At 41.4% G+C, this 12,810-nt stretch overlaps 1 protein-coding gene across 4 annotated transcripts; it reads left to right on the top strand.

Moving 5' to 3' along the window:
• Positions 1–2,635: 2,635 nt before the first annotated feature.
• Positions 2,636–11,975, top strand: lrrc3b (leucine rich repeat containing 3B). 4 transcript variants are annotated; one of them, XM_058620024.1, is made up of 2 exons: positions 2,636–2,861; positions 9,885–11,975. In XM_058620024.1, the coding sequence occupies exon 2, from the start codon at positions 10,028–10,030 to the stop codon at positions 10,808–10,810; it is 783 nt and encodes a 260-aa protein (XP_058476007.1). In that variant the 5' UTR covers positions 2,636–2,861; positions 9,885–10,027; the 3' UTR covers positions 10,811–11,975. The 4 variants fall into 4 exon arrangements, with proteins under 4 accessions (XP_058476007.1, XP_058476010.1, XP_058476009.1 ...); XM_058620027.1 differs by lacking the exon at positions 2,636–2,861 and adding an exon at positions 2,973–3,090; XM_058620026.1 differs by lacking the exon at positions 2,636–2,861 and adding an exon at positions 4,328–4,511.
• Positions 11,976–12,810: the final 835 nt, after the last annotated feature.

The following is a 12,810-nucleotide window of genomic DNA, read 5'->3' as shown; positions in this document are numbered from 1 at the left end:
CTGTCACAACAGATGCAGTTGAAGCCGAGCAGATTTGGTTTTCTTTGTGACTTCCCTGGGAGTTTAAGCACAGACGAACGCTGTCATAACCCGTCTGTTGTCTCGCGTCTCCTCCTCCTCCCGAGGTCAGAGACAGAGTGTTCACAATGAAACCAGTAGTTTAGCCATAATCACAACAATAAAGCACATAAATACAGTAATTATCAGCCGCGATTCTTCTTATTATAATGGGCTGGTGTTGTTTTCATTGTGTGTGTGTGTGTGTGTGTGTGTGTGTCTGTGTGTGTGTGTGTGTGACGACCACAAAAAATGAATAAAACAAAGGAGGAGAGGACATTTTGAGACAGTGGGGACGTTTTGGCTGGTCCTCACGTTCTGTGACACCTTAAAAAATTCTGTTTATGGTTTAAGACTTGGTTTAACTTAAGCCTTGAGTTAGAGTTAGGCTTAGGTTAAGGTTAAGTTAAGGGGAAGGGACAGGCATCTAGTTGTGATAGTTAAGGTTAGGTTACAGGTTACAGGAATGCATGACAGTGTCCTCACGAAGAATGCTTTACAAGCAGTGTTTAAACGTGTTCCTGAATTTGTTACTTCTTTAGGACCTCTTCGGGCATAAACACTGACCATGTCAGGACCAGTAGTCCTCATGGAGAACAAGGCCATGAACTCCTTTAGGAAAAATGTTTGACATTATAAATCAAGTGAGAAGTAGAAGCTAATTTGACCATAGCCTGAGTTATTTTTGCCATCTGTGTCTTCCTGCTACTTACTGGTCAACACCGCCGGACCAAGGCATAAGCAAACTAAGATATATTTGAAATATCTAAATAGTTATTGAGTTATTTGGTTTTAATTTGTAGTTGAACTGTTCTAAGTGTTAAAAACCAAAGTCATTAAACTGATTTACATGTTTCATTCAAAGTCCAGTATGACCACGTTTACGAATAACATGAAACTGCAAATTAATATGAGGCCACTTTTGTGATCTTACTGCTTTTAAGGCAAAAAAAAACAAAAAACAAAAAACAAGAGTGAAACTCATCGATTTGTGCAATTTATTATTTATAGTTATAGTATACTCTGAAGACCCAATTCAGCTTAGGGCCCCCACAGAGGCTTGAGTCGGCTCTGGTTAAACCTGAAGTTATCCAGCTAATCTTGGATAACTTTAGGTCCCAACAATAACAACATAATAATAATATGACCACACACACCTGCACAAACACACATGTAACACGAGCTGTAGACCAAATCCTGATTCTACTTTGTTTTGGCCGTTAGCCACAACAGCAACAGGAAACCAGGTGAGTGTGCCTTCAAATTAAAAGCACGTTGGCAGTGCACTGTGGTCCAGATTGCAGCTCAGGTTGCCTGTTTGAAAGAGCTAGAGACAAATGAGCCGAGGGGCAGGTGCAGTGTTGCATATTTAATTTGAATGGGCTCGCCGAGTCTTTCGCGAGACAGGCGGTCAAACACAAAGTCCAAAATGGACAAAACACACAAAGGGAAAAAAAACCCCACAACCAACAAAGCAAGACCTAGAAATCAAACATGTAAAGAGCACAGAGACAAGGGAGAGGCTGGAGAGAAACAAAGAATGATTCTTTAATATAATAAATGTGTTTACTCTATCCTGTTATGGCACCAATTATCTGTCTGTTTAGTTAGCTTTCCCTTCAGTTATCTTTCTGTTTAGTTGTCTTTTTGTTTAGTTAGCTTTCCATTTAGTTGTCTTTTTGTTTAGTTATCTTTCTGTTAAGTTGTCTTTTTGTTTAGTTAGCTTTCGGTTTAGTTATCTTCCCGTTTAGTTGTCTTTCCCTTTAATTATCTTTCTGTTTAGTTGTCTATTTGTTTAGTTATCTTTCTGTTTAGTTGTCTTTTTGTTTAGTTAGCTTTCCGTTTAGTTGTCTTTCCCTTTAGTTATCTTTCTGTTAAGTTGTCTTTTTGTTTAGTTAGCTTTCCGTTTAGTTATCTTCCCGTTTAGTTGTCTTTCCCTTTAGTTATCTTTCTGTTTAGTTGTATTTTTGTTTAGTTATCTTTCTGTTTAGTTGTCTTTTTGTTAAGTTAGCTTTCCGTTTAGTTGTCTTTCCCTTTAGTTATCTTTCTGTTTAGTTAGCTTTCCGTTTAGTTATCTTTCCGTTTAGTTATCGTTCAGTTTAGTTATCTTTCTGTTTAGTTATCTTTCCATTTAGTTATCTTTCTGTTTAGTTATCTTTCTGCTTCCATATAGATTAACTTTCCATGTATCTTTGTGTTTATGTTTAGTTATTTTTCCATAAAGTTCTTCTTTCCACTTCAACATCCTGACCCCGAGCAATTTCCTGAATAATAAAATACACTACATGACAATGTTTGTTTATACTCTTTTTAAGTCTTTTTTATTTCTTTTTTTATTGTTAAACAAGAACAATATCTATCTACATTTATTTTTTTTCACTAATGGTAAATCACATTCACTGACACTGCCACATTTTCTCCTCCTCCCAACAAAAATGAACACATTTCCTTCCATTTGCCAACTTCTCTGGTGGAAGCTGGTTGGTTGATGGGAAGTGATGTTGTCTTCAGTTGCTCGGTGACTTCATAGGGTGACCCCCCCTCCACCACCACCACCACCACCCTCTCTCCATTCACTGTCACTGTGCGGTGTTTCACACTGGAAGAAGGCAAAGATGCGAGTTCACACTGCGACTTGTGCAGCAGCAGCAGCAGCAGTGAGTGGATCATCATACTCCTGCAGCAGCAGCAGCAGCAGCAGTAGGAGACAGTCTGCTCCCACGGACACGGCTCGTCTCCTCACCATCACCTCCATGTGAGATGAACACTGTCAGTGTGACTGCAGCTCATCACTGTGACCGCTGGTGAGTCACGCACTCATGTGTCGCCTGTTGCTTCTGTGTCTGTGATGTCTGTGATGTCTGTGCATCTCTTCTGCTGCTGCTGCCGCCGCCGTCGTCTCACTTCTTTATAATCCCACACGCTTTGTGCAGAATACGTTATTATTTAATTCATTACGTTTACTAAATGGGATTATTCTCAAATATAAATTTTTTTTTCCTCCGCTGACATTCAGACAGTAGTGAAGCTCAGGTAGGGCTTGGTGCGTGATGTTTTCACAAGCGACGTGTCTGCCAGACGCCATTATAAAATTCACATGTAACGATTATTTTGGGGGTAATTTCCCAAATGACAGCGTGTCAAAACATTGGCGTCTACAACTAACAAAGATAATCACTCTGCCGTTGATTCGGCGTACAATTAATCCACGCTCGGGTGTTTCTTCAATGCGTTTTCCAACTTTATTCCCGCTTCGCCTGCAGAATTCTTGTTCTCGTTTCCCCATTGAAGTGCACGTCGTTGGGCGGCAGCTGCTGGCGTGAAGCACATCTACAAGTTAAAATATCGTTAAAATTGCGGAGGCTGGGTGCGTTTATTGATTGCCGAATTAAAGTCACACATTTTTTGGTGAAGAACGTGTGAATGAAAACACAGTTGGCGCAAACGTTTGGGATCACCAAAGACACGTTTTTAAAAAATACGATATGATAAAATGAGGTTTGGTTTATTGGACTGAAAATGCTGATGTGAAGCATATCTACAAGTTAAAATATCATTAAAATGGACGAGGCTAGGCGCGTTTTTTAATTGCCGAATTAAAGTCACACATTTTTTGGTGAAGAATATGTGGCTGAAAACACAAGTGGCACAAACGTTGTGCATCACTAAAGACACATTTAACAATAACAGGATATTATAAAATGAGGTTTGGTTTATTGGGCTGAAAATGCTGATAACAAAGCGTTTGTTTAGGGAGCTAAAATACCGTTTAACCACTGTTTAAAAATAGAGACAACAGATTCAATGCATGCAGCTGTTGAATAGATATACTGAGGTAAATATGGTTATTGTATCATGTGAAGTAACAAGTGGATATTCCAGGTTTTCTGTCCATCAAACAGAGGCATTTCAAGGGACTTTGGGGTCCCTGGGCAAAAGGGTCTGGATGTGGGGGGTCCTTTATTAAAATACAGCAGAGGTGTCAAACATGTGGCCAGCGGGCCATATATGGCCACCCCAAACAACTTCATGCATCATAATGAAGTTATTTTTTAAATTTAATTATTTCATTTTAAGCTCATATCAACTGAAAATTTATTATTATTTTTTTAAAATCTGTCCCCTTGACGTGACCTTGCCGACCCCTCGGGTTGATAAAACTGCTGAATCTCTTCGACTACCCCGCCCGCCGTCCTCGTAGACCGAGCCTCAGCAGCACAGATGCGGTCAGAACTGGGGTGGGGGGGGGGGACAAAAGCCAAAAGCCAAATATAGAGAGGTCGTCCCTGGAGTCACAGTGCACGGTGCACATGACGTGACACTGGAGTGACAGCTCGCCTTTCAGTGGGACAGTGACAGGACGTGTACAGAAGGACAGTGTCGGACAGTGTGGCTTAAAGACAAAGTTTCTGTCCATGTGCATTTGAGGAGGCGTCAGACGAGGCCAAGACACAGTAGGACTTTTTTTTAATTCACAGGAGCAAATATGTTCTGTTGAATCGACAAATTGCGATATTTTAATGTCAAATTTATATCACAATCAGAAACAACATACATTCATTCCTTCCTCACTGCGTCTCACTTCTTAACCAAAGTGATGGTTAGGTTACATTGAGGATGTTTAATGTATACAATGTGTCATTTAATGTCTTTTTATGTCTGATTTGGCTTAAGCCTGTCTCGTGCGACCGCACTGCGAGACAATCTTCTGTGCAAATGATGGAACAATAATGTATTATCTTATCTCGTTAAGACTGCGATGATTACTCTATTAATCGATTAAATTAGCTTCTTAAATGTGGTGTATTTTATGCTTTCTTTGCTCCACAGAGAAAGAAATCATTCAAACTGAATCATTTTATGGACTCAATTAATTGTAAATAAGCAAATTTGTAAAGGCTGCATTTTGCAGGTCTATTTTTTTTGATTGTTTTCCACACATCTTTAAGTTGTCATCCGTGTGCAGCGCTTAATATTATGGGATGGTGCCCTGTGGTAATCAGGTTTTAAATGGATTCCACCGTGATGCTGAAATGAAACTCGATCCATGACAAATCAGAAATATGAGATTTATTCTCATCCAGAGTGTGTGTGTCCACCTTTCTTCCCCGTGTGTTGTGGTGTCACTAGTGTTTGGTGAGTGTGTGATAGTATATGACAGGTGGTCTGCAGTGTGTGTGTGTACAGTCTGTGCCCCCGAAAAGAAGCCGCCTGCTGTGACTGGAAGTGATAGTGACGACGAGACGAATCAAAACAGAGCCACAGCAGATTGTGGAGGGAAAAAAAAGAAAGAAAATCTGCAGACAATTCAAGAAACCTGGCATGGTATGAAGCAGAAGACTGCCCGTGTTTTAAAGCTGCAGACCGCCTGCTGCAAAAGTGTAGGCAGACAAACTGCGCTTTTGCCTGCTCACATGAATGCAGTCATCTCGCAAACACACGGGAGGAGACGTGTTCTTTCTCCGTGCGGGTATGAAAACTGCAGTCGTTAGCGCTCGTAATCCGCCGGCACCTGTAATTGCATTTATGGAAACCTGAGGAGTGTTTGGCAGGCGAGCTGATTTTCACCTCACTGATTCTGTTTTTTTCCTGCCTCCATGATGGATCAGTACAATCAAAACATCCCCAAAAATGATTAAAAACACTCACACAGACAAATACAAGAAAACGGGAAAAAAGGGGAGAATGATAAAAGACCATCACAGTCCAGCGCAGTTAATAAAAGCTGATGCTGCACGGTTCACGTTTACCCTGTCCCTGACAAGCAGCTTGTTACCATGGTTACTGCTGGTGTTGTTTACAGACATGTGCAGTGTGAAAATATGCACATCGACTGGGGAAATAAAAACATATATGGTGTGAAAACACACTTACGCCGGCTGACCCAGACAGTGAGACATACATGCGCTGTGTTTCAGCGTTGTTGGACGTCGAGCAGCCACACTGTCCTCCACCCGAGTCATGGCTTCGTCTCACCTCACATTTGTTTCCCTGCACTTTAATCTTCTTCTTCTTCTTCTGCTAATTATGGCCCCGCTTTGGTTGACTGCTGGTATAAATATCAATCACACAGCATTTTCCAGAACCGATTCTTCCACCTTTTACAGCTTTAACTTCCACGTGAGGGTCACAAACAGGGCAAAAGGCGGGGGGTCACACCCTGGACAGGTTGCCTTTGCTTTTCCACTTCGACTCTAGACAGTTTGTGTTTGTTTTCCATTACAATATAGTACCTCCTCAACGTGGGCGGAGTCAGCACTGAAACAATTACTTGATTAATCGATTATGAATCGACTACTAAATGAATCGTCAGCTGTTTTGATAATCGATTCATCGGTTCGAAGATTTCTGATTGTTTCAGCTACTTCAATGTGAATGTTTTCTAGTTTCTTTAAAACTTAAAAACCGAATCATTTCGGTTTGCGGACGATGTTTGAGAACATCATCATTTCCAGCATTTTTTTTTTTTAGCATTTTCTGATATTTTATTGACCAAACAATTACTCGATGAAATTAACCGACAGATTAATCGATTATGGAAATACTCGTTAGTTGCAGCTCTAGGCGGTGTCATGACAGCACGGCTGCGTAAAACTGCCGTGACTTCGTTTTAGTGACTTTTAAAGCAGTTGTTTTCGATGTAACTGAATTGTTAGAATCAGTTGATTAAAAAGACTTGTTAAAACCCTGCTAAATGTTGGCGAGTAACGCGAAATTGAGAGAAGGTGACTTTATTGTCATCTGCACATGACAAACCAAGGACTTAAAATGCGATAGTATTTGTGATCCACGACTATCGTAGCTGTTAATCAGCTCATTAGTCTCCTCGCCGGTGACAGTATATGTTGATTCTCTGGTTGTTTCTACTGTGGGAAAACAGCATTGATATTTCAGCCTGTTCACTGACAGACAGCATGTAGTCCCTGGGTGTTTCAGGCGAGGTGAGCAGATGTGAAACTGTCGTGAAGCAGCTTTTCTGTGAGGTTCGGGGGAGGGTGTGTGTGTGTGTGTGTGGGGGGGGGGGGGGGGGGGGGTTGCGACAACAACAACAACAACAGTTGTGAGCAGAGGGACGGTGAGTGCCTTTGGCTCGGCAGGCTAATGATTTTTTGATTGCGAGCTCCTTCAATCTCAGGGAGAGCACAAACATACTGATCGTTGGCAATTTAGATGCAGGTAGAAACGGGGCTTTATTTTCCTTTTAAATGCAGAGCCATGCCAGTCCACTGATAGACAGACAGACAGACAGGCAGAATACACAAATCATAATATACTCATATATGCAGGAATCTGGCCTCGACGTTCATTTTAAACATGTCGTGCCAAGGGCTTATTGGCAATTTGATGCCGTAATCCTGCCGCCTGTAATCCTGCTTTATTGTCCTGTCAAATATAGTTTGTATTTGTATATATGTATATATTTGTATATAATTAAAGTTGGAAACTTGCCATGGGAATTAACGGGAATTTATGGTAGGGCTGCAACCATGATTCGATTATTAACCGTTTGCTAAATTAATCATCAACTATTTTGATAATCGATTCATCGGTTTGAGTGTTTTTTCAATAAATTAAAAAAAAAGCTTTCTTCATTTCTCAGCTTCTTAAATGTGAATATTTAAAGAACTACTTTTAAAGAAATCATTAGATTGTGGACAAAATAAGACTCGATTAATCGAGACAATAATCGACAGATTAATTCATTATGAAAATAACCGTTAGTTGCAGCCCTAATTAATGGGAATAAACTTGACATTTTTCAAAGTTGAAGATTGGGACCATAAATATATTTGGTAAAAAAAAATACTGTAGCACAATCTTGGCTGAAACAATCCATTTGATACTCAAAACCAGAAAAATTGATGTTTTATTAACACTTACGTAATATTATTTTTATGACCTTTGCACTCATCGTTAAATAATTAATAGGAATTTCCCAGAATGTCATGCATGTCAGTGCCAGCTGATATTTCAGTCCTTCAACAGTCTGCATGGCATCTTGTTTCCCAGGATTAAATTGAGCGAGTTTAGTTCTGAAGTTCCCCCGTTTGCTTTCTTAATTACTCCCTTTCACCTTAATTGACTGGCTCATAATCAATAAACGAGTAGGAGTCATTGTTTGAGCACCTCTGACCTGAGACCAGAGACATCTCATTAGCACATAGTTATAGAACAGCTCTGTAGAAACACCTCGGCACCTTAGAAAAATGTTAACTTCCTCGAGTGTTGCACAAATCCTCGTGTTTAACCAATCCATCGCTTGGACTCCCTGCATTGAATTTGCAGCTTGACCAGATGCAACACGAAGGATTTCAGATACTGGACCGCGGAGCGGAAGATTTAGTCCATTTAGTAAACTAGAACACAGACAAATCTGCACCCGCAAGAATGGCCTCTGTCTTCCAGCACAGCAACAGGATTTTTTAATGTCAAACATCAACACACAGTGTTGCACAGTGGTGAAGGATACTGAGGAGGTTGTGTTCTCTTCCAGTCTGCAGTTTCTGAAGTTCCCTCAGCAGAGCTCTGCCTGCTCCAAAACAACATTTTGATCTAATGCCGCTTTTCCACTACATGACTCCACTCTTTTTTTAGTACCTTGCTCCAGCGAGGTTCCAAGCGAGCTGTAATAAGCAGCTCTGTCGATTATTTTCTCCATTAATCGGGTAATCGTTTGGTCCAAAAAATGTTGAAAAATGTTGATCAGTGTTTGTCAAACCTGGAAAATTATGATGTTCTCAAATGTCTTGTGTTTGTCCACAAACCAAAACGATTCACTTTTAATGGTTTCTTTGTTAATGTGGAGCAAAGAAACCATAAAAATATTCACATTTAAGAAGCTGAAACAATCAGAAATCTTGTTTTAATCATGAAAAAGCTTCAAACCAATCAATCAATTATCAAAATAGTTGACGCGATGGGTTAATAATCGAGTAATCGAGTAATTGTTTCAGCTCTACTAGTTTTTTCTGCATTGAATGTACAAATGTATATACAATTTTTTTACTCGATAGTAGAATTGTTGGTTCATATACTAAATGTTCAAGAATATGTATCATGGAATTCTATTGGTTTCTTAGACGTCAGCATAAAAGAGGAGCTTGTTCTAAAACGAGGCTACTGGTAAAAAAAAAAGAAGAAGACTTGCAAAGCAGCACTTTCACGTCATCTGGAAGCTCCAAATCTATCTGACACCAGTCTTTTCCTTTGTTAGTCACGGCAGCAGCAGCAGCGAGCAGGCTCCGAGGAACAGACGTGTCAGTCAGTTAATCACTTTGGTTCAGAGAGGAATATCTTATGAGCTACTGGATGGAAAGCCGTTTTTATTACAATTTGACTCTGTAGAACCATAAGCAGCAGGTCAATGTTTTCCCTTAAGTATGACAATGAGTGTGACATTTGTTATTTACAGCGACATATCTCAAATCTGTCGTAGGCTGGACACAGACAAAAATTGTTTATTTATTAAGTTGATTTCATCTCCATGTCGGTTTGGACAGAGGTTCTCAGTCCTGAGTCCGTCCCACCGGAGGAGCATGGACAGAAAACCCCCCAAGCAATCTCACCATCTCTGAAATCCATCACTCATATTGGCATATTGTGTAATTGTTGCTTTACAATAATAGGCTATTGTTACCAATGCTGTAACCCAGATAGAACAGAGAAGCTCTCTCTCTTACTTGATTTACAATAGGCTGAAACGTTATTATGGAGTCATTCATCAATTATGCCCGAGATGCCATAGTCAATAAATGTCACTGAGTCTAGAATAAAACAAATTATTTTACTCACATGGTTGATCCTGTCTTTCTTGATTGTCGTTTCAGGCAAACCAGCATGATAATATCTGTTCACGCTCCAGTATCTCCAGTGGACAGACAGTGAGGACCAGCCGCAGCTATGCGATGTGTGTAGGGGACCAGTGGCGGTGTTGTGGCCCCAGGCGGGATGCTGCTGACGGCCAGTCAGCATGACTCTGCTGGACTTGTGGCTGTCGCGCTCCATCCCCATGTGCCTGCTCCTCCAGAGCCTTGTCCTCATGGCCCTGTGCTTCCCCTCGGCCAGCATGTGTCCAAAGGGCTGCATCTGCCTACGCGACCCCCACCTCCATGGCCTCAACGTTACCTGCAGCCAGTCGCGCCTCAAGGAGATCCCGCCCAGTCTCCCGGTTGACACTGTCCTGCTGAGGCTGGACCACAATCAAATAGGTGCCGTGCCAGATCAAACCTTCCATGGACTCCGGCTTCTGAGGGAGCTCAATCTTTCGTACAACGCGGTGGAGAATTTAGGCGAAGCGGCCTTCAGTGGCATTGAGGGGACGTTACAGGTGCTGGACCTCTCGCATAACCGTATTACTAGCGTACACAAGGATGCCTTTGCTCGCCTCAAGGCCCGCATCATTGTGGATGATAACCCCTGGCATTGCGACTGCGCCCTCCAACAGGCCATCAGTGGAATGGCCCACAACCACGAGGCTGCTGCCCGGGTTCTCTGCAGGAGCTCAGAGCTTCTGGACCAGGAGGGAAGACCTTTCTTGGCGGTGGATACTGACCTCTGTAACCTGGCTAAAAGGACCACAGACTACGCTATGCTGGTGACCATGTTCGGTTGGTTTGCCATGGTCATTTCGTATGTAGTCTATTATGTTCGGCAGAACCAGGAGGATGCCCGACGTCACCTGGAGTACCTCAAGTCTCTTCCTAGCAAGCCCAAGAAACCCGACGAGGCTGACGACATTAGCACTGTTGTCTGACGCTGTGTCATAGTCAACACCAAAATGTTTAAGGTAACAGGACCCACTTTTAATGTGTTTACTCTTTGTACTTCTAGTTATGTGAGCGTCAAACTGCTGATGAACCTTTGTATTTTGGAAATGTTGTTGTACGTCCTTTAACCAGGGTTTGTTCCGTGACTGATCTGAGATGAGACGAGAAGGGGTAGGCCACACAGTTCCAAGAACCCTGTACTGACTCGGTAATCACGTCTGTCCTGAGTGGTCTGAGTGCAAGTGCGGACGCACCCCCGATCCAATCCTGAGTGCATCCTCAGATACGATCTAAAAAAGCACAGTCAGAGTCATTAGAGCACACGTGTCTACATTCCTGAATGTGTATGAATGCAAATGTAGGATACATTTGAACTCCTTGTCGGTGTGGGAAAGTCGTTCTTGGTGCTGCCCACATGTGGTCGGGTCACTGAGGACGGACGTTAGTACGCGGTCTGAATGGGGCCTAATGGTGCATTCACACCGAACATGAAGCGATACTCGTGCAGAGCCGGCCCAAGGCATAGTGGAGATGAAGAAAATAAACATTTTAACTTATTAAAGAAATCTATATATATATATTTAGATATAGAAAAAGTTTTGCACGCTAGTTATTGGGTTTTATTTTGTAGTATTTTGAAGATTGCTCATTTATCTGTTCCAGGTTTTGGAAACCAACGTCATTAAACTGGTTTATTTGCTTCACTTAGAATACAAAAGTGCAAATTAATGCTATTCGTCAAGCACTGGCCAATTTAGAGCCCCCATAAAGGCTTGGGTTGGTGCTGGTGGTCGAAAGAGACTTTCTGCCAAGCCCTGTCCTTCTTCACCACAGTGTGGTCAAGTGTTCCAGTTTCAAATATTCCAAACTTCAGCATCTTTGTCTGCATTGACCTTCGCGTCACGTTCGGTGTGAAAAACATCATTATTGTCCAATATCACCGTTACCTTTTCTACAGAAAATTATGACGTTTTGAAAATTTGATTCTCAGGTCTAAAGATAACATCCTTTTTTTTTTTTTAAATTTGGAATTATATACATATATATATATATATATATATATATAAAAAGGTGAATCTATTTTTAAGATGTGACACCCTATAATCCCTTTCCTAGAGCCTTCATTTTGGAATCTCAAAGCCCACAGCACGATGCACGTACACTTAAATACTTATAATAACCAAATGCACCTGCATTCCCCTTAAGATTTAATGTAAATTACAATGTTTACAAATTTTAGATATACAGACAAAAAAACGCAGCGACTTGAGCAGCTGTGCATTTCTATGAAACTAATGATTCTAAAGTTTCTGAAATATTTTAGACTATCCAACCCCCTCTGCTTTGTGTAAGCTGTGGTGACCTGGGGATGTGACGGTGTGATAATCCAGCGGCAACAAGTCCATGATACAACATTTATGGCAATATTGTAAAGGTAATGTAGCTCCGAGTAGCTAGTGCATGGTAAGATGCAACTCCCGTGTCTCTTTGTAGAGAGCTTGTTGTAGTGTTTGACAAAAGTTTGTCCGTGATAGGACGTTACCCTGTGGCGCCAGTGTGTTTTACTAATGTCCAGAGTCATCTGTTGTCCGCTACAATAAAGAAGCTCGACATTCACCGATACATGTTATGGTGAAAATGGGGTTGTAAATGCTTTATCCGCAGTCTTTTTATGTCCTCCCCCCCTTCAAATCCATCTTCTCAAATCCTTTCAGGGTGACAGTTGTTGACAGTTGGGTTCGGATATTACTGGCATTGGTTGGCCAATCACAGACAAGATTCACCAGATTCACGTCACACGTTTGTGACGACGTCAGCTTCTCGGTTCTACAGTTGAATAACTGCCAGATCTCAAAAGTGAAAGTTGTCTTTTCAACATTTTTTGACAATTCTACAGCCATAAACTCAAAAATAACTCCAGGCGGCTTGATTATCACGACCGTGAGAGGAGCCAGCTGAGGTGGTTCGGGCATCTGGTTAGGATGCA

This window comes from Solea solea, chromosome 20, assembly GCF_958295425.1.
Source record: "Solea solea chromosome 20, fSolSol10.1, whole genome shotgun sequence".
Classification (NCBI taxonomy): domain Eukaryota; kingdom Metazoa; phylum Chordata; class Actinopteri; order Pleuronectiformes; family Soleidae; genus Solea; species Solea solea.
This window is presented reverse-complemented; position numbering and strand designations above follow the sequence as displayed.

Coding starts and splice junctions, on each gene's coding strand:
- lrrc3b (XM_058620024.1), top strand. CDS start 10,028: ATGACTCTGCTGGACTTGTGGCTGTCGCGCTCCATCCCCATGTGCCTG.